At 47.3% G+C, this 21230-nt stretch overlaps 1 protein-coding gene across 1 annotated transcript in view; it reads left to right on the top strand.

Annotated features, from left to right (window-relative positions):
* Window positions 1–1673: 1673 nt before the first annotated feature.
* HUNK (hormonally up-regulated Neu-associated kinase) overlaps window positions 1674–21230 on the top strand; it is a gene marked incomplete at both ends in the record, with an annotated part of 109390 nt that continues 89833 nt past the window's right edge. The window contains one exon of the mRNA XM_082840239.1: window positions 1674–1934. Coding sequence (XP_082696365.1) covers window positions 1674–1934 — 261 coding nt within the window. The remainder of the gene's footprint in view (window positions 1935–21230) is intronic.

Genomic DNA, 21230 nt, shown 5'->3' with positions numbered 1-21230 from the left:
GCCCCCAAGACACTGGATTAACGACTGCTGTGCACCACCTCCTCTTCCCGCCCCGCCCCTATCTCAGAGCGCTGACGTGGATCATGCCATAATTGTTTACAGCGGAGTCAGTAGTGAAAGGAACTTGAGGACCGAATCCTGCCTTTGAACTCTGATGCTGTAATGTCAGGGGTTAAGTATGCTTGAAACGCTGGTGCCTTTTATCTGGCTGCTCAACAGGTAGCATTTTGTAAATGCCTCCCCCTTCCTCCCCCCCCCCCCCTTCCTCCCCCATCCCTGCCACGAGATTCCTCATTTTTGGTTTGAGAAGACGCTGGGGATCCTGGAGAAGATCAGAGTGGTCAGGGCAGCTGCACTTGTTTACGAGGGATGAGCAGAGTCAGGGCGCGCACAGAACAAAAGCCTCCAGGAGCAGGGAGCGCTGGTCCATCGCATCCTGCAATCACCGGCATCATTTCAATGGAAAGCAGAGAAGGTGTAAACGTACGAGCAGAGGCAGCAAATGCCCTGGTTCCTACGTTGCTGCTGCTACTAGTATTGTTGCGGCTGCTCCTCCTCCAACACAGCGTTCCCGTCTGGTGTGAGCCCGGGCAGACGCCCCGCCACCTCTCCATCCTTCCTTCCACCCATCCATCTATCCACCCATCCAGGGTCCAGAGGGTCCTACTATGTGCCACGCCCGGGGCTGCACACCGGGCACCTAACCCACAGTCCACCGGGTTCGAGAGAGCCTCCCTCCCTTCCTCCTGCCCGGGGTGGGTGCGGCTGGTAGTGGGGGATTTCTTCGCCGAAAGGTCCAGAAAGCCCGAGCCCCGAATCTAGGCGAGAGGCGCAGCCGGAGGCGGCCCGACTTGGACGGCCCGGGAGCGCGCGTCTCCGAGGCAGCGCGAGGTCCCGCTGTCCGGCGCTCAGGTGGCTCCGCCGCCCACTCCGCTGCTCCCCTCCCAGGGCCCTCCCCTCTCCGGCGAGGGTCGAGTTTGGCTGTTGCGCGCGGGGAAGGAGGGGCTACGAGGGATTTGAAAGTGTACAGGCTGCAGAGTGGAGCTCGCATCTGTTCCCGCCGCCCGCGCCCGGATTAAATTTCTGCAAATTCAAACTGAATGGGGCTTTCTTCTGCTGCCTTCCAGAGGGCGCCTGCAGCCCGCCGCGCGCTGCTCTCGGGCGGGAGCGGCCGCCCGGCGCGCAGCTAGGAGCCAGCGAGCCGGACACGAGCCCGTGCGGGCCAGCCCGCGGCGGCTAGGGCGGAGGCTGCCGAGGCGCCCGGGCTCCGGGACCAGGCACCCCGGCTCCGGGACCGGGCACCGGACCTCGCACCCCCCCCCCCCGCCCGCCCCTCCGCAGCCGGCTTGTTCCCCGCGCACCCGAGCGGGGCGACTGTCACTAGCCGGCCGGACGGGACCCCGGGCAGGGTCTCGGGGTCCCGAAAGGGGCCCGGGCGACCCTCCGAAGAAGAACTTCTTGTGGGCGGGTCCCCGGTACCCTGTGGCCTGGGCGACCGCTATTGTCTGCGCGCGGCGCTCGGCTGCGGCCCGGGGCGCGGGAGCCGCGGGCCGGCCGGGGCCGGGCGCGGGGTGGCGGCGGGAGGAGCCGGGGGAGTCGCGTGGGCCGGACTAGGAGGAGGAGCCGCGCCCGTGGGAGCAGAGCCGGAGCGGCGCGGGCAGCGGGCAAGCGTGATGCCGGCGGCGGCGGGGGACGGGCTCCTGGGCGAGCCGGCGGCGCCCGGGGGCGGCGGCGGCGCCGAGGACGCGGCCAGGCCGGCGGCGGCCTGCGAGGGAAGTTTCCTGCCGGCCTGGGTGAGCGGCGTACCCCGCGAGCGGCTCCGCGACTTCCAGCACCACAAGCGCGTGGGCAACTACCTCATAGGCAGCAGGAAGCTGGGCGAGGGCTCCTTCGCCAAGGTGCGCGAGGGGCTGCACGTGCTGACCGGAGAGAAGGTGAGCCGCCCGGGGCGCCGGCCCCTGGCCTTCGGGTTGGGGGATCGGGGAGGCAGGGGCGGCGGGGACCCTGCGGAGAGCCCTGCGCTGCGAGTCTGGCTGCGGAGCCCCGGACGGGCGCCTCCCGCTCCGTCGGCTTTTCCTCTCGGGTTGAAAGTGGGGTCGAGCCAGACGCGCGAGCAGACCCTCGCAGCCGGGATACCGGCCTTTCCCGAGGGGCGATCTGGGGTCACTTTCCCCGGGGGGCGACTGGTTTCCCCGCGAAGCCGCCCGCAGCCTGTTTTGCTCCTCGAAGGGCGCCGCCTGGCGGACACCAGCGCGGGGGTGGGGTGGGCTGGGGTCTGGGGGACTCTGATCTCCGGGCCGGTAGGGGCGGCAGATCAGTGGAGAGGCTGGAGCCAGGAATGGAGTGCGTGGGCCCTTACGCTGAGGGTGGGAGAGCCGATTAGCCAGCCCTTGGGGGAACTTAGAGTCTGATCCGCACCCTGGGCTCTGGGTAGGAGGTGGGGGGAAGGACGAGAGCCCAGGGACGTACCCGCTTGTGGGCTGCGGCAGCTAGGGGAAGTTTTGCGTGCTCACAGGAGGGTTTTCACGCGCCGCCCCTCCCTCTACCCACCCTTCCCACGCCTGCATCCCCATATCATCCCCTCCTTCCCTCCTCACTCCAGCCGCTGGGGTGGGAGCTGCAGTAAGGATCCTGCTCTGGCAGATACAGAACTACACACCGCTCTCCCCAGATTTCAGAGGTTGGGAGACGCCTTCTTATCTTCCTAGAAGAGGGGAAAGCAAAGGAGGAACCCCAGACACCTGCAAGGGTACCCCCTCCAGCCTTGTGAGACGTTAGCAGTGTGCGAACCCTTGCCAGGCAAGCCTCAGCTAGACCGAAGTTGTAACTTAGATCTGTGAGAAGAAACCCATAATATGATGACTTACTTCTGAGGTGAGGCTCCAGCCGGGAGGCTGCCCCAGCCTGGGAGTTACCCTAAGCTTGGAGCCACTTCAGGCTGGGGTTGCCCCAAGCTCATGATCCTCTGAGACTCAAGGCTCCCCCCAGGCTGGGGCTTGCTCAGCACAGGTGGGGTAGTAGCCCCTTTTTGTGGCCCATTCACCAGGGAGGCATCAGCAGTGTGGGTGGGAGTGGGAAGCTCCAGGCTTCCTACCTGCCCTTCCACCCTCTGCCCTGGGATCCTCTGTCCGGCCTGGAAGTTCCTGGGAATGCACTGCTGTGTGACCTCTGATTACTGGGCGAGCTGCCCTGCCCGCCAGTCCCAAGCCTCACCTGTCTGTAATCTCCCTCCTCGGTTCCCCAGTGTGTCCTGGAGCCCCTTGCATTTGAGTGCAGGTCTCCATCACCCTTGTCACTTGTCCTTTTCCTACAGCCGCTCTGGATGGGGTGCCCTTTGTTTTGGGTAAGTGGGGTTAGGGTGAGCAGTTCTAAAAGTGCCTCTTGCTGGAATTTCCATGCAAAATGGGAGTGTTCAGGATGAACTCACTGAATTGAGTAACTCTTCAAAGAAGAAGAAGAAGAAAAACAAAAACAAAACCAAAAAACTCCAAACCTCATTCTAGTCCAAAGGGAGCGCGGCACCGTTTACTCCTGGGTTCGCAGTGGGCTGGGAACTTACACATCCCGTCATGGCACGGGGATGCCCGAGGCCCCAGCTAGCTAACTACAGTGCGCTCAATTCTCCGTGCCTGGCACACGGGGGTAGAACTTTATTTTGATTCGAAATGTATAGGATTCAGTCTAGTTGTGTGTGTTTCCTCTTGAAACTTAGCAAAAAGAGACGGGGCGTTATGCTGACAGCAGAATGGGCAACGTTAGAGGCACGCTTGCTTCCCCTGCCCTGCGGCTCAGCTGCTTCGGGCTGCCTTCCCCTTTCCAGTCCGTGCTGTGGGTCCGGCTCCTCTCCGCTGCATTTTTGCTTCTTAACATCAGGCTGTTCGTTTTGGCTGCACTGCCCGCGGATGCACTCAGAGCTCAGTCCCTAGCCCGATGCTTGGGTTCTGGAGCTCAGTGCTGGGCCCGAAGGCTCACTGAAATGTGGGGAATTCCTGCCCGGATGGGGTCCGGTGAGGATTCCCCCTCACCCTTAGGTGCTAACGCCCGTTTATCTCATCTTGTCTTTCTTAAATGATGCATCTCACTTCCTCTCCACAAGGGGAGGAACAATTAATTGGATGTAAAATTATTGTGCTGGACTAATTGATTGGATCTAGTTAAGGAATGTGGTTCTTAGAGTGGAGAAGGAGGTTGAGAGATTTTTCCGATGTGCCCTACTTCAGCCCTGAGAATCAGTGCTCAGGGAATGCAGGCGTCGTGAGAAATCTGGGTTTTAGTTCACTTAATGGCCAGCTTGAAAGAAACAATGGGTGTCATTCATAGCTTTTTATCTCCCAGATCCAACACCTTAATGCTTAACTAAAAGATTTGGTTTTTGGCAGATCGTAGAGATTAAAATGTTTGTGTGTGTGTGTGTGTGTGTGTGTGTGTGTGTGTGTGTGTGTGTGTGTACATGATTCTGCCTGGGAAGTATTGCTGAGTTCATGAGTCCCCAGCCCCACTCATGTGCTGGATAATGTCTTACTAAGGCCAAAACAAAGGTGAAGTCAACCTCACACTATTTGCAGCCTCCAGGTCTCTTTACAAGGTGACCTATTAAGAGGGTTTTCACCCAGAGAGGGGTTACTCCTGTGAGCCAAACAAGGGGAGACCTCGAGGTGACAGGACCCAGAGGAAGGGAGGAGACGAAGTGTCCCCAGAGTGGGTGATGTGAGTGTTCCAGAAGGGCCCCTCCCTTCAATAATTCCCCCTTTGCAGAGGTGCATACTTTCTGGAGAAAGCACTTCACTTTTCTCTATTCCTTGTTTTTGGAAAGGACACAGACCACCGCGGGAGGGGAATTAAGTCATGAAGGCTGTCCTAAGAAATAAATGTATCCCCCCCACGCCATCCCCTGAGTGGAAGGATCCAGGGCAGCCCGTCCTGAGGAATCAGTTCACGAAAAATCTGCAAAGGGGGATGGAGAAAGGGAAGAAGGGGAGGTACCCCCACGCCTGCAGTTGCAGTCTCAAACTGTGCACGTTGTGTTGGGTGATTTATGCCAACAGCCAGAGTGTTGCTGGCTTAGGGTGTGTGTGTGTGTGTGTGTGTGTGTGTGTGTGTGTGTGTGTGTGTGTTGTGTTTTGACTTGGCGCTCGTTTCCAAAAAGCTTTGGGTGCCATCCTACATGGCTCGCTGAGAATTACCGTCTGAGTCCGTCTGACAAACGGAGCCGCTTTTTCCTGACTTTCAATCAGGCTTCAATCCTATCTTATCAAGAGGCTCCTTTTCCCACCACTGCCTGCGGGACAGTATTTTTATTTTTATTTTTTGGCCAGCCTCTCTCCGAAGTTGTTTGAAAGTCATTTGAATCTAGTGCCCTTTTACCACTGGAAAAGAAAGGATGGCTTTGGGCAAGACCTAATTTTGTCCTCCTGTAGCTTTGAGTTGCTGCCATCCTCCGTTAACGCGGCTTTGAAAATAAATCATTCACTCGATCATGTGAAACTCTTAACCCGCACGTTCTCAGTCTGTCTTTGACTAAGTTGATGATTAGACAAGGGAAAATGATCACAAAATCAGACTTTGAAAAAAAGCATTCTCAGTGGCTTTGAGACAAATAGCAACGTTGCTGTGCAGGAGTATTAAGTGATAACTTTGAAATGTGCAGGAAGAGGTGTGCTTGCGGCCTTGGTATCAGGCCCCAATACCTATGAAATGCACAGTCTCTGGTACTTGATAGGTTATTCACTTTAAAGATGAAAGAATATAGTTGCAGAGGCTTAGAGAGAAGAGCATAGGGGTATCTCAAGTATAGAGCAGGTCCCACAGGTAGGCAAAGCTGCAAAAAGGGAAAAATAGCTGAGGCCACAGTTACTTTTTTTGTGTGATTAAGTCTCTCTGAGAGACAAAGTTAGGTACAGAAAATGATTGGTTGAGATGTTTACCTTGTTCTAACCCTTGGTTAAAAAAAAACAAAACCTGTTTATCACTTTCATTGGAGCTATTTTGGGGCTAAAAATAAGGGTTGCTTGCTTAGGAAGTTGCCAATAATTATGCTTCAAGCATGACAGCACCAGATACCTGGAGTGAAGGAGTTACTAAAAATACAATTTACTATGTTTTTTGGATCAGGAAATAGGACTAATTTTAGAGGTGGCCTTTTGGCAGATCTGTTTTTAGCAAGTATTTCGGAAACAAACAGGTGCTAAATCCTGTATTTTTTTTTTTTTTTTTTTAAGTGCTAGAAATTTAGGGGTAATAGCTCTGAGGCTCAAGAAATGCCTAGGGAACTGGAAATTCCTATTAGTCCCCAGCAGGGATTTCTTGGCAAGCGAAAGGCATTGGGGAAAAGCACCTGCTCAGTGTGTTGCTTGTGATAAAGCAGTGCCTATAGTTTCCGAGATTGCATGCTGCAGTTCACAGGCACAATCTTTTTGAACTTCCTGCACTGCCTCATCTTTTTGAAGTCCTTGTGAATGATGGAAATTGGCACTTTGGGCTCACTTCTCAGTGTTCATTGATACGCAGGTCCCATGGACTTCAAAGGGCGCTTTGAGTCAGCACAACAGTGCTGAATAGTGCCCACGAAGAGGACACAGCCTGACATTTTCTCTGCGGGTGTGGAGTCACCGGCACAGGCTGGGCTCAACGACAGCGGTCCGCACGCTGGTGGCTGTTCCAGTGCCGCGTGGCAGTCATCCATCCCAGGGGTTAACTTTTCCAGGAGGTGTGGGGAGTGGCAGCCGTGTCTGCCCAGAGAGAGGAGCAGACTGGGTGTCCTGTGGGAAGGTGGTTTGGACACCAAGTATCGTTTACCTCGGGATGTACGTCCCATCTCGATTATTCATGGTAACCCAGCGACCTGCTCTCTTGGTTAATTGAAACCTGTAGATAATCCCCAAGCCTTACTTTTAGCAAACTGGTGAAACCTCTTCCTCTGCTCAGCCTGGGCCCTGGCCACTTTCAAGTGCTGACCTGAATTGAATTTCATGCTCTCTGATGAAATGGTGCTGGCTGGTAGGACGACCAGCAGGAAAGGGGTGAACCACGGGACCTGAATGGTACCTGAGGAGGTAGATACTTCTACAAAGGTAGACAGAGCTGTTGCCTCTCCTGTCTCCTGAACGCCAGCTCAGCGGTATAACGCCTTGTGGCACGTTCAGGGTCTTCCATGCATTTTCTCATTAGTTGCTAGAAGCAGCCCTGGGTAGGTGAGAACCAACTCGCTGGTGTCCTTACCTTTGTTGACTACGTGGAGGTATGCCCTGAGTAGATTTTTCCTCTGACCTTCTCTTCTCTTCTCTATTGCTAGGGCTGCCCTAACAAATGACCACGAACTGGGTGGCTTAAAACAACAGAAGTGTATTCTCTTAGACTTCTGGAAGCCACAGGTCCAAAATCAAGGTGTTGGCAGAACCTCTGAAAGCTCTAGGGGAGGATCTTTCCACGCCTTTTGCAGCTTCTGGTGTTTGCTGACCATCCCCGGCATCCCTTGGCTTGTGGATGCAACACCCCAATCTCTGCCTCTGCCTTCATATGCCCTTCTTTCCCCTGTGTGTCTTCTCTGTCTCCAAATCTCCCTCTCCTTATAAGGAAGGAGGGGAATGTGATCTTAGGGTGTATACTCGGGCCCAGCACCTGTGAGGGGAGGAGAGGCGAGGAGAGGGGCAAGGCAGCATGGGGCAGAGGCAGAAGTTGGGCCCCGATGGAGTCCCAGCTGAAGCCCCCCGCCATGCCATGCTGCACTCTGGAGCTGAGCGGTCCAAGCTGGGGCTCTGCATCTTTATATCTACTGAGGTGTCCAGGTTGGGGCGAGGGGACTGAGCCTTTGTAACTTTGGACCCTGGACCCGTCATTGGGTGAGGGCTGCCCTGGGAAGGGGCGTGGCTTTGGACACTTGCTGAGGGTAGTTCCCGGGGTGAGCTCGCAGCAGAGGTCAGCAGCTGGGGAGGAAGTTCTTAGTCCAGAAAGGGAAGTGGTGCAGCGCGGCCAGGTGTCCACTGCTTACTGGGAGAGACAGGCCAGAGTCCAGGGTCTTGATCTGAGTCCAGGCCGGATCCGTAAACAAAGTGGGCAGCTTCCCGCCCTACCTTGCCCACCTGGTTATGATGCTTCTCCACCTGAAATGAGGGAACAGCCACAGTCTACTTCCTAACAGGGAGCATCCTGGGAATACTCTGGCCTCACGTTTCTTTTCACATAAGATGCTCAGGGCTCACTGTTGGGTTTGTGGGTACCTTTGGGGTACTTTCATGTGTTTTCTCTTGAGGACTTTATGTCCACAGAGTCGGGCTAACTTGTCGACCAGCGTGTCTAATCAGAGACAGTGGGAGAGATCGTCCCTCCCCCATCACTCCTGAGCTGTGGGAAATTGGATTGTTGCCAAACAGAGTCATGATTCGGGACATTCGGGTGACAGGAAGGATTGCTCGGGTGGGAGCCATCTCTTAACACCCTCTTACCACGTCTACCTCCAGCGAACCGGCTCTTCCCTACAGCTATGCAGTTTCTAATGACTGGTTTCTTTCTGGTTTTTAATCACGTGTGTGTGTATTTTAAGATTCGTTTGGCTAAAGTCTGCAATAGGAAATACAGACACGTGGTCTTAAATGGAAAGGTTTCAAGAGGGGATACAGTGAAGGGTAATTCTGCCTTTACCTGTGTGCCTCAGTGATGGGTTCCTCTCCCCAGAGGCAACCCCACTTCTAGTTTCCTGTGTATCCTTCCAAACATACTCTATCTGCATACAAGTGTACATACATTTGATACTCCGTATGCATGCATTTGTAAAGGTATAGATATAGGGAAATATATTTTTACACTATACATGCTGTTCAGTATCTTGCTTTTTTCACTTAACAATATATCTTGAACATCCTTCCCCCAAATTACTACAGAATTGCCTTATTCTTTTTAATTACTGCATAGTATTCATCGTATGGAGGTACCATGTTTACTTAGTCATTCCTTGATAAGTATGCCAATGGACATTACTTAAGGAATTAAGCACAATTAAAGAATGGACATTTAGGTTGTATACAATTTTTTCTTATTCCCCAATAGTGCAGCAGTAAATATCTGTGCCTTTGTGTCATCTTGTAAATGTTTCAGGTATATCTGAGGGATAAATTCCTAGTCTTAGGCGAAAGGGTATGACTCTTTTTTTTTTGGCCACACTGTGCAGCTTGTGGGATCTTAGTTCCCCAACCAGGGATCGAACCTGGGCTCCTGCAGTGAAAGCTCTGAGTCCTAACCACTGGACTACGGGGGAATTCCCAAGGGTATGACTTTTAACTGTTGACGAATATTGCCAAATTGCCTGCCAAAGAGGTTGTCCTAGTTTATACTTCCATCAACCTGGTATGTGAGTTTCTTTCCACATCTTTATCGATATAAGGTACTCTCAAACTTTCTGATCTTTGCCTATCTAGTAGATTAAACATGGTATCTTTTTTATGTGTAGTTTATCATATTTGTAAGTGAATTGAACATATTTCATATGTCCAAAAACAGTTTGGATTTCATTTCTGTTAATTGTTCATGTCCATTCTCCATCTTCCCTTGGGTTTTTGGTCTTCTTCTTATTGATTTATAGGCACTTTTTATATTTTAAGGCCATCAGTCCTCTTCCAGTGATATATTTTGAAGCCTCCTCCACCTTGCTTGCTCCCTGCTTATTCTTTGTCTTTGTTTCTTGGTCATCCTCACCATTGCAGAGGTTATTTCCCTGGATTCTACTAACTAGTGAGGGGCCATAAGGAGCTTTGCGGTTCCATGGACCCCTACAAATTGTATGTGTATAATTATATTTCTGGGGCAAGGATCCATGACTTCATCAGATTCTACAAGGAATTATTTACCCCCAAAATGTTAAGAACCACTGCTTCGTTGCCCATCTGTGCCAGCAATGCTGTCTGAATGGAGGTTTGTATGTTGGGATCAGGATTTGGATCACCTTGGCGTGTTAGCACCTGTGCTAACTGGGCTGAAGTTGCAGGTTACACTCGGGCTAGGCAGGTGATCCTATGACTGTGACCTTGGCTTGGCATGCCTAATTTCTGCCTTCCTGTCCCCCACCATGCCTCGGTCACAGGGAAAGGGCATGATAGAGTGTGGACAGATTTTTGGAAGACGTTGACTCTTGCTAGGACATGTTTGAATCATGTCCCATTATTTCTTCATGGGAAAGGTGATAGATACAGTTGATGGTGGGTGGTTGAGAAGAAAGAAAAAGAGGGAGCATCAAGGGAAATGAAAACCTTTAAAGGAGCAATAGCTGCCTCTTAACTTGGACATAAAATGCACCGAGTCAAGTGTACGCACGTGTGTAAAAATATTCCTGGGACCCTTTGGGGCTATTTTGTCCACGCTCGAAGCATTCTGGCGGGTGGTACTGGTGGAGTGAACTGGGCCTGTTTGGAGTCCTGGAGGGCAGCATGGCCTCGCTCTGATGACCCTCTCTATTGCTCCTGTCCCCTGTCACTCTCTGCCCCCTCACCCTGCTTTGTCTTTCTTCAAAGTGCTTCTCACCACCTGTATTAGTTTGCTAGGGCTGCTGTAACAAAGTACCATACACTGGGTGGCATAAACAGCAGAGACTTATTGCCACACAGTTTTGGAGGCCAGAGCCCAAAATCAAGGTGTTGGCAGGGTTGGTTCCTCCTGAGGGCTGTGAGGGCAGGATCTGCTCTAGGCCCCTCTCCTTGGTTTGGGGATAGCTTTCTTCTCTCTGTGTATTTTCACATTGTTTTCCTCTGTGTGTGTCTGTCTCTGTGTCCACATTTCCCCTTTTTATGAGCACATCAGTCATACTAGGGTCCGTCCTAATGACCTCACTTGATGACCTCTGTCAAGATCATTATTGCCGAATAAGGTGAAATTCTGAGGTACTGGGGGCTAGTCTGAATGTTTGTGTCCCCTCAAAGTTCATAGGTTAAAACCTAATCCCCAATGTGACGGTATTAGGAGGTAGGGCCTTTTGGAGGTGATTAGGCCATGGGGACAGAGCCCTTATGAATGGGATTCCTGGTCTTAAAAAAGAGACCCTAGAAAGCTCTTTTGCCTGTTCTTCCATGTGAGGCTATAGCAAGAAGATGCTGTCTAGGAACCAGGAAGAGTGATCTCACCAGACGCCTCATCTGCCTTGGTCTTGGACTTCCCAGCCTGCAGAACTGTGAGAAATAAATGTCTGTTATTTATAAGCTATTTGGCCTACGGTATTTGTTATAGCAGCCTGAACAGACTAAGAAAGGACTTAAACAGATGAATTGGGGGGGGGGGCTCCATTCAATTCATACCATCACCTGACCCCATGGTATGTATTTCTGTGTTCATATGTTTATTATTTTTCTCCCCATTAGACCGTAAGCCCCATGAGGAAAGGATCACTGCTTTATGCTTGGTGGCTAGAATAGTATCTGGTACAGAGACGGTGCTCAGTCAATATTTTTTGAATGGATCAAAGAATGCTTTGATCTCCCCAGGCCATGAGGACGGTTGGCCAGAATGGTTTTGTTTTGTTTTTTTTGTTGCGCCACAGAGCTTACGGGATCTTAGTTCCCCGACCAGGAATCGAATCCGGGCTCCATCAGTGAAAGCATGGAGTCCTAACCACTGGGCCACCAGGGAATTCCTTGGCCGGGAACGGTTTGACAGCCCTGTCTCTCTCACTTCCTTGCAGCTCCTGGGTGCGCCTGTGTGAGCAGTGAGGAGATTGGACAGCTTGTTCAGCTGGCGCTCTTTGGGAAAAATCCCAGACCCAGGACAGCTGTGCCTTCTGCAGGGACTTGTTAAGGAAGTCACCTAGGTATCAGAGGGACCAGCCAGAGACAGAAAGATATCCTGCAGTGTCATGGGACTGTTAATGGACCCTCAGCTCTTTCCTGAGAAAACGTACCAACACTGCAGCAGATGGGCGACGTTGCTATTTGCAAACATACATTCCTTTGGATGTTTCCCATGGAGATATATGGAGTTTTGGATTCTGTCTCTTTAACTAAAGATTTTTTTATAAGTTTATCAGTCTCTTAGCCAAATTGCTGCCGAAACATTTAGCAAACCTGCTTGCTTGTCTTGCCTGTTCTCTGAGCCATTTGATTCATTCTCATCCCTTTCCTTGCGTTATCTCTGTCATGGTTTTGTTTTTTGAAGTATAGTTGACTTACAATGTTGTGTTAGTTTCTGCTGCATAGCAAAGTGATTCAGTTTTATATATGTGTGTGTGTGTGTGTATATATATATATATATATATATATGTGTATATATATATATTCCTTTTTTATATTCTTTTCCATTATGGTTTATCATAGGATATGGAATATAGTTCTCTGTGCTGCACAGTAGAACCTTGCTGTTTATCCATCCTATATATAAAAGCTTACATCTGCTCACCCCAAACTCCCCCAACCTCCTCCCCCTTGGCAACCATCAGTCTGTTCTCTATGTCCATGATTCTGTTTCTGTTTCATAGATAGGTTCATTTGTGTCATACTTGAGATTCTACATATAAGCGATATCATATGGTGTTTGTCTTTCTCTTTCTGACTTACTTCACTTAGTATGATAATCTCTAGTTGTATCCATGTTGCTGGAAAGGGCATTATTTCATTCTTTTTTATGGCTGAGTGGTATTCCATTATACATATGTACCAGATCTTTTTCTTTTTCGGCTGTGCTTTGCGGCTTGCAGGATCTTAGTTCCCTGACCAGGGATTGAACCCGGGGCCACAGCAGTGAAAAAGCCAAGTCCTAACCACTGGACTGCCAGGGAGTTCCGTGTACCACATCTTCTTTATCCATTCATGTGTCAATGGACATTTAGATTGTTTCCCTGTCTTGGCTATTGTGAATAGTGCTGCTATGAACATAGGGGTGCATGTATCTTTTTGAATTATAGTTTTGTCTGGATATATGCCCAGGAGTGGGATTGCTGGATCATATGGTAGCTCTATTTTTAGTTTTCTTAGGAACCTCCATACTGTTCTCCATAGTGGCTCTATCAATTTACATTCCCACCAGCAGTGTGGGAGGGTTCCCTTTTCTCCACACCCTCTCCAGCAAGTGTTATTTGTGGACTTTTTCATTATGGCCATTCTGACCGGTGTGAGGTGGCGCCTCTGTAGTGTTGATTTGCATTTCTCTAATAACTAGTGATGTTGTATCTCTGTCATTTTAATCTCCTACTGAGTTTCTGTTGTCTTACATCCTGCCCCATGGCTTTTTGGTAAGGGGTCTGGCCATCCTTCTGACTCTGTTCAGATACTCTTATTTTTTGTTTTTGCGGTACGCGGGCCTCTCACTGCTGTGGCCTCTCCCGTTGCGGAGCACAGGCTCCGGACGCGCAGGCCCAGCGGCCATGGCTCCCGGACCCAGCCGCTCCGCGGCATGCGGGATCCTCCCGGACCGGGGCACGAACCCGCGTCCCCTGCATCTGCAGGCGGACTCTCAACCACTGCGCCACCAGGGAAGCCCTGTTCACATACTCTTGTTCCACGAATCTCTTCTCTTGGTCACGACTTGCTCTTCGCCAGAGCTCTGTGCACAGGGCACAGGAAGGGTGAACAGCAGTGAGGGATGCTCCCTGGTCATGGTGCTGACGGACAAAGCAAGCGGAAAATGCAGCAGCCACCCACGAGGCGGCTTGCTCTCTCTGTTTCAGATGATGGGATGCAGTTCTGAATCCCAATGATTCTCTTGTCTACCTGGAGCAGAGCAGGGTGTTCATGACCTTCTGAGTCACCAAAAACCTACAGGAGAGGATTGCGTGCTTGCTCTTTGCTTTGACCACGAGGATGTAACACTGATAACAATAGTGATAATTAACATTTATGGATCGCATAGCATCTGCTAGGCCATGTCCTAGATGCTTTGCTGCAGAATAGAATTTATTCCTGACAGTGGCTTTTGTAGTAGGCAGTGTTGTCCCAGTTTTGTAGCTTAGGTTGACCAGCCATCCGGGGTGCCCAAGAGTCTCTAAAGTCCTGCATTTGGGGAAACTCCTAAGATAACAGCAAAACCAGAGGAACCCAAGAAGACATCTCATCAGTATTTGGAATCCTACTGAGGGTTTTCAAATGAAAGTATTAAAGAGCAGTTAATCAGGTCATGAATAAGGGATGAACGTACCAAACCCCAAAGCCCAAAGCCCTGGGCGTAACTGAGATGCTTGTTGTGGACGAAGACCTCCACTCGTGGTCCTGGGTGGTGAGGGGGGCTTTTCCCACCCCTGGGCTCCAATATGTTAGGTTCACCGTGCACTCCAAGTCTCCAGTGTGGGCAGAGGTCCTGGTCTGCCATCTTTTACAAGTTCACAATGAGATGAAGAGATTGAGCCTGCTGTGTGTCTGTGTGTGTGTGTGTGTGTGTGTGTGTGTGTATTATTAAATAAAAATCATAATACCGAGCTAAATATAAACACACATAACTTTTCAAAGATTTTTTCGATGTGAACCATTTTGAAAGTATTTATTGAATTTGTGACAATATTGCTTCTGTTTTATATTTTGTTTTCTTGGCCATGAGGCATGTGGGATCTTAGCTCCCCAACCAGGGATCGAGCCCACACCCCCTGCATTGGAAGGTGAAGTCTTAACCACTGGACCACCAAGGAAGTCCCCACACATAATTTTTTTGATAGCAGATTTTCTTTTTTTTTTTAATGACAAGGTATTTCACTCTTTAATTAATTAATTTATTTTTGCTGTGTTGGGTCTTCGTTGCTGTGCGAGGGCTTTCTCTAGTTGCGGCGACCGGGGGCCACTCTTCATCGCGGTGCGCGGGCCTCTCACTGTCGCGGCCTCTAGTTGCGGAGCACAGGCTCCAGACGCGCAGGCTCAGTAGTTGTGGCTCATGTGCCCAGTTGCTCCGCTGCGCATGGGATCTTCCCAGGGCTCGAACCCGTGTCCCTTGCATTGGCAGGCAGATTCCCAACCGCTGTGCCACCAGGGAAGACCCGCTAGCAGATTTTCTTAATGAAGGAAGCGATGGGTACTAGGAGTTACCTTGAGCAGCTCTGATTAGCGTTCAGTCTTAGTTTTAATACCTTTCTTTTGCGCTGGAGGGAGAAAAATCTGTATGAGGGGAGAGAGGATTTTGAATAAAGGTAAGCTGCAAATGCACGTCTTATGTAGCTCACTGAACAGTCCCTGAGAGTCTCCTTGTTAGACCACCCTCCTTCAAGAATGAACAGATTATTTATTAAAAAACAATGCAGAACACCCAGTACCATTGCCTAGTTTATTTATGCAGACGGTTGGAGCTAGACTAGCTTCTCTAAGCCTTTGCTCTGTCCCCATTTGGGCTAAGAAGGGACGCTGGAGCCAAAGAGAAGGAAGTGCCCAAGTGAAAATGAAGCTGCAAGGAAAGTGACTGTAAAGTCTGGGATCAGAATATTCTAGCATGTTACCTGAGCCCTACTTTAGTGAAACCAAATGGATAGAGATAAGTGTTATCACTTACGTAATCTGGTCTTTCGGTGGAATTACTGCTTTGATGTAGAAGTCGAGGTTTTTAAGTGTATTCTTTATTCCAGGTTAAAAATTTAATTAGAGAAACTAGTTGATGACTCAGTTCTCAGTTGAACATTTACATTTATAATACTAATAAAAAAACTTGTTTTGAAAACACTTCTTCAGGTTTGTAAAGTGTCAGTTCCACGGGATGACACTTTTTTTTTTTTTTTTTTTTTTTTGCGGTACGCGGGCCTCTCACTGTTGTGCTGTCTCCCGTTGCGGAGCACAGGCTCTGCACGCACGGGCTCAGCGGCCATGGCTCACGGGTCCAGCCGCTCCGCGGCATGTGGGATCTTCCCGGACCGGGGCACGAACCCATGTCCCCTGCATCGGCAGGCGGACTCTCAACCACTGCGCCACCAGGGAAGCCCCGGGATGACATTTTATTCTATTAAAAACTAACATTTGTGAGCAGTGGCTGTAATTTCAAGCCCAATTTGACATAATGAAACTTGAATTTCCCTCTGGAGGGAGGCTGCTTTATGGCTATGGTACTCCCACCCAATTCAGTACCCTGAGATGCTTCTTCCTAGATCAAAAATGAGCTTTTTGTCGTAGAAGCCATTAAATTAAAGCACCTGAGAGCACATAGAGTAACAAATGGTTTCTTTCCAATAATCAGACTTGGAATAATGTGCTACAGATTTCAGCAGGGCATATTTTTTTAAAATATATATGTAAATCATCTAGTATAAATCCGTGTTTTTCCTATGATCAGCTATAAATATTTTTAAAATAAATTTTTAAAGTATTTTGGACCAAGTACTTCGTGTTTTAGAATTTTTTCAGCTAGTCTAGTCACTGGCACATTCTAGAATATTTGTGGGTTGTAATTTATCAAAATAAATCCTGGGCTAATATTTGTTATTTTGTTCTTGCATAGCCCCTTACATATACTTTTTTCATTATTTTCTTTAACATCTTTATTGGAGTATAATTGCTTTACAATGGTGTGTTAGTTTCTGCTTTATAACAAAGTGAATCAGTTATACATATACATATGTTCCCATATCTCTTCCCTCTTGCGCCTCCCTCCCTCCCACCCTCCCTATACCGCCCCTCTAGGTGGTCACAAAGCACTGAGCTGATCTCCCTGTGCTATGCGGCTGCTTCCAACTAGCTATGTATTTTACGTTTGGTAGTGTATATGTCCATGCCACTCTCTTACTTTGTCCCAGCTTACTCTTCCCTCTCCCTGTGTCCTCAAGTCCATTCTCTACGTCTGCATCTTTATTCCCATCTTGCCTCTAGGTTCTCCATGACTTTTTTTTTTTTTTTTTTAGATTCCATATATATGTGTTAGCATACGGTATTTGTTTTTCTTTTTCTGACTTACTTGACTCTGTATGATAGGCTCTAGGTCCATCCACCTCACTACAAATAACTCAATTTCATTTCTTTTTATGGCTGAAAAATATTCCATTGTATAATGTGCCACGTCTTCTTTATCCATTCATCGTTGATGGACACTTAGGTTGCTTCCATGTCCTGGCTATTGTAAATAGAGCTGCAATGAACATTGTGGTACATGACTCTTTTTGAGTTATGGTTTTCTCAGGGTATATGCCCAGTAGTGGGATTGCTGGGTCGTATGGTAGTTCTATTTGTAGTTTTTTAAGGAACCTCCATACTGTTCGCCATAGTGGCTGTATCAATTTACATTCCCACCAACAGTGCAAGAGTGTTCCCTTTTCTCCACACCCTCTCCAGCATTTATTGTTTGTAGATTTTTTGATGATGGCCATTATGACCGTTGTGGAATGATATCTCATTGTAGTTTTGATTTGCATTTCTCTAATGATTAGTGATATTGAGCATTCTTTCATGTGTTTCTTGGCAATCTGTATATATTCTTTGGAGAAATGTCTATTTAGGTCTTCTGCCCATTTTTGGATTGGGTTGTTTGTTTTTTTGTTATTGAGCTGCATGAGCTGCTTGTAAATTTTGGAGATTAATCCTTTGTCAGTTGCTTCATTTGCAAATATTTTCTCCCATTCTGAGGGTTGTCTTTTGGTCTTCTTTATGGTTTCCTTTGCTGTGCAAAAGCTTTGAAGTTTCATTAGGTCCCATTTGTTTATTTTTGTTTTTATGTCCATTTCTCCAGGAGGTGGGTCAAAAAGGATCTTGCTGTGATTTATGTCATAGAGTGTTCTGCCTATGTTTTCCTCTAAGAGTTTGATAGTGTCTGGCCTTACATTTAGGTCTTTAAACCATTTTGAGCTTATTTTTGTGTATGGTGTTAGGGAGTGTTCTAATTTCATACTTTTACATGTACCTGTCCAGTTTTCCCAGCACCACTTATTGAAGAGGCTGTCTTTTCTCCACTGTATATTCTTGCCTCCTTTATCAAAGATAAGGTGACCATATGTGCGTGGGTTTATCTCTGGGCTTTCTATCGTGTTCCATTGATCTATATTTCTGTTTTTGTGCCAGTACCATAGTGTCTTGATTACTGTAGCTTTGTAGCATATTCTGAAGTCAGGGAGCCTGAGTGCTCCAGCTCCATTTTTTGTTCTCAAGATTGCTTTGGCTCTTCGGTGTCTTTTGTGTTTCCATACAAATTGTGAAATTTTTTGTTCTACTTCTGTGAAAAATGCCAGTGGTAGTTTGATAGGGATTGCATTGAATCTGTAGATTGCTTTGGGTAGTATAGTCATTTTCACAATGTTGATCCTTCCAATCCAAGAACATGGTATATCTCTCCATCTGTTTGTATCATCTTTAATTTCTTTCATCAGTGTCTTATAATTTTCTGCATACAGGTCTTTTGTCTCCTTAGGTAGGTTTATTCCTAGATATTTTATTCTTTTTGTTGCAATGGTAAACGGGAGTGTTTTTTAAATTTCACTTTCACATTTTTCATCACTAGTGTATAAGAATGCCAGAGATTTCTCTGCATTAATTTTGTATCCTGCTACTTTACCAAATTCATTGATTAGCTCTAGTAGTTTTCTGGTAGCATCTTTAGGATTCTCTATGTATAGTATCATGTCATCTGCAAACAGTGACAGCTTTACTTCTTCTTTTCGGATTTGGATTCCTTTTATTTCTTTTTCTTCTCTGATTGCTGAGGCTAAAACTTTCAAAGCTATGTTGAATAAGAGTGGTGAGAGTGGGCAACCTTGTCTTTTTCCTGATCTTAGTGGGAATGGTTTCAGTTTTTCACCATTGAGGATGATGTTGGCTGTGGGTTTGTCATATATGGCCTTTATTATGTTGAGGAAAGTTCCCTCTGTGCCTACTTTCTGCAGGGTTTTTATCATAAATGGGTGTTGAATTTTGTCGAAAGCTTTCTCTGCATCTATTGAGATGATCATATGGTTTTTCGCCTTCAATTTGTTAATATGGTGTATCACGTTGATTGATTTGCATATATTGAAGAATCCTTGCATTCCTGGAATAAACCCCACTTGATCATGGTGTATGATCCTTTTAATGTGCTGTTGGATTCTGTTCTCCAGCATTTTGTTGAGGATTTTTGCATCTATGTTCATCAGTGATATTGGCCTGTAGTTATCTTTCTTTGTGACAACTTTGGTTTTGGTATCAGGGTGATGGTGGCCTCGTAGAATGAGTTTGGGAGTGTTCCTCCCTCTGCTATATTTTGGAAGAGTTTGAGAAGGATAGGTGTTAGCTCTTCTCTAAATGTCTGATAGAATTTGCCTGTGAAGCCATCTGGTCCTGGGCTTTTGTTTGTTGGAAGATTTGTTTTTTGTAAATTAATTAATTAATTAATTTATGGCTGTGTTGGGTCTTCGTTTCTGTGTGAGGGCTTTCTCTAGTTGTGGGACGTGGGGGTCACTCTTCGTTGCGGTGCGCGGGCCTCTCACTATCACTGCCTCTCTCGTGGCGGAGCACAGCCTCCAGACGCGCAGGCTCAGTAATTGTGGCTGACGGGCCCAGTTTTCCGCGGCATGTGAGATCTTCCCAGACCAGGGCTCGAACCCGTGTCCCATGCATTGGCAGGCAGATTCTCAACCACTGCGCCACCAGGGAAGCCCTGTTGGAAGATTTTTAATCACAGTTTCAATTTCAGGGCTTGTGATTGGTCTGTTCATATTTTCTATTTCTTCCTGGTTCAGTCTCGGAAGGTTGTGCTTTTCTAAGAATTTGTCCATTTCCCCCAGGTTGTCCATTTTATTGGCATATCGTTGCTTGTAGTAATCTCTCACGTTCCTTTGTATTTCTGCAGTGTCAGTTGTTACTTCTTTCTCATTTCTAAATCTATTGATTTGAGTCTTCTCCCTTGAGTCTGGCTAATTGTTTATCAATTTTGTTTATCTTCTCAAAGAATCAGCTTTTAGTTTTATTGAGCTTTGCTATTGTTTCCTTCATTTCTTTTTCATTTATTTCTGATCTGATCTTTATGATTTCTTTCCTTCTGCTAACTTTGGGTTTTTTTTTTTTTGTTCTTCTTTCTCTAATTGCTTTAGGTGCAAGGTTAGGTTGTTTATTTGAGTTGCTTCCTGTTTTTTAAGGTAGGATTGTATTGCTGTAAACTTCTCTCTTAGAACTGCTTTTGCTGCATCCCATAGGTTTTGGGTCGTCGTGTCTCCATTGTCATTTATTTCTAGGTTTTTTTTGATTTCCTCTTTGATTTCTTCAGTGATCACTTCGTTATTAAGTAGTGTATTGTTTAGCCTCCATGTGTTTGTATTTTTTACAGATCTTTTCCTGTAATTGGTATCTAGTCTCATAGTGTTGTGGTCAGAAAAGATACTTGCTGCGATTTCAATTTTCTTAAATTTACCAAGTCTAGATTTGTGACCCAAGATATGATCTATCCTGGAGAATGTTCCATGAGCACTTGAGAAAAATGTGTACTCTTTTGTTTTTGGATGGAATGTCCTATAAATATCAATTAAGTCCATCTTGTTTAATGTATCATTTAAAGCTTGTGTTTCCTTATTTATTTTCATTTTGGATGATCTGTCCATGGGTGAAAGTGGGTTGTTAAAGTTCCCTACTATGATTGTGTTACTGTCAATTTCCCCTTTTATGGCTGTTTGTATTTGCCTTATGTATTGAGGTGCGCCTATGTTGGGTGCATAAATATTTACAATTGTTATATCTTCTACTTGGATCGATCCCTTGATCATTATGTAGTGTCCTTCTTTGTCTCTTGTAATAGTCTTTATTTTAAAGTCTATTTTCTCTGATACGAAAATTGCTACTTCAGCTTTCTTCTGATTTCCGTTTGCATGGGATATCTTTTTCCATCCCCTCACTTTCAGTCTGTATGTGTCCCTAGGTCTGAAGTGGGTCTCTTGTAGACAGCATATATACGGGTCTTGTTTTTGTATCCATTCACCCAGTCTGTGTCTTTTGGTTGCAGCATTTAATCCATTTACATTTAAGGTAATTATCGATACATATGTTCCTATTCCCATTTTCTTAATTGTTTTGGGTTTGTTATTGTAGGTCTTTTTCTTCTCTTGTGTTTCCTGCCTAGAGAAGTTGCTTTAGCATTTGTTGTAAAGCTGGTTTAGTGGTGCTGAACTCTTTCAGCTTTTGTTTGTCTGTAAAGGTTTTATTTTCTCCATCAAATCTGAATGAGATCCTTGCTGGGTAGAGTAATCTTGGTTGTAGGTTTTTCTCCTTCATCACTTTAAATATGTCCTGCCAATCCCTTCTGGCTTGCAGAGTTTCTGCTGAAAGATCAGCTGTTAACCTTATGGGGATTCCCTTGTGTGTTATTTGTTGTTTTTCCCTTGCTGCTTTTAATATGTTTTCTTTGTATTT

This window comes from Leucopleurus acutus (assembly GCF_964270905.1).
Source record: "Leucopleurus acutus genome assembly, chromosome: 5".
NCBI lineage: Eukaryota > Metazoa > Chordata > Mammalia > Artiodactyla > Delphinidae > Leucopleurus > Leucopleurus acutus.
The sequence above is the reverse complement of the archived record's forward strand: the minus strand, read 5'-3'. Positions and strand labels throughout refer to the sequence as shown.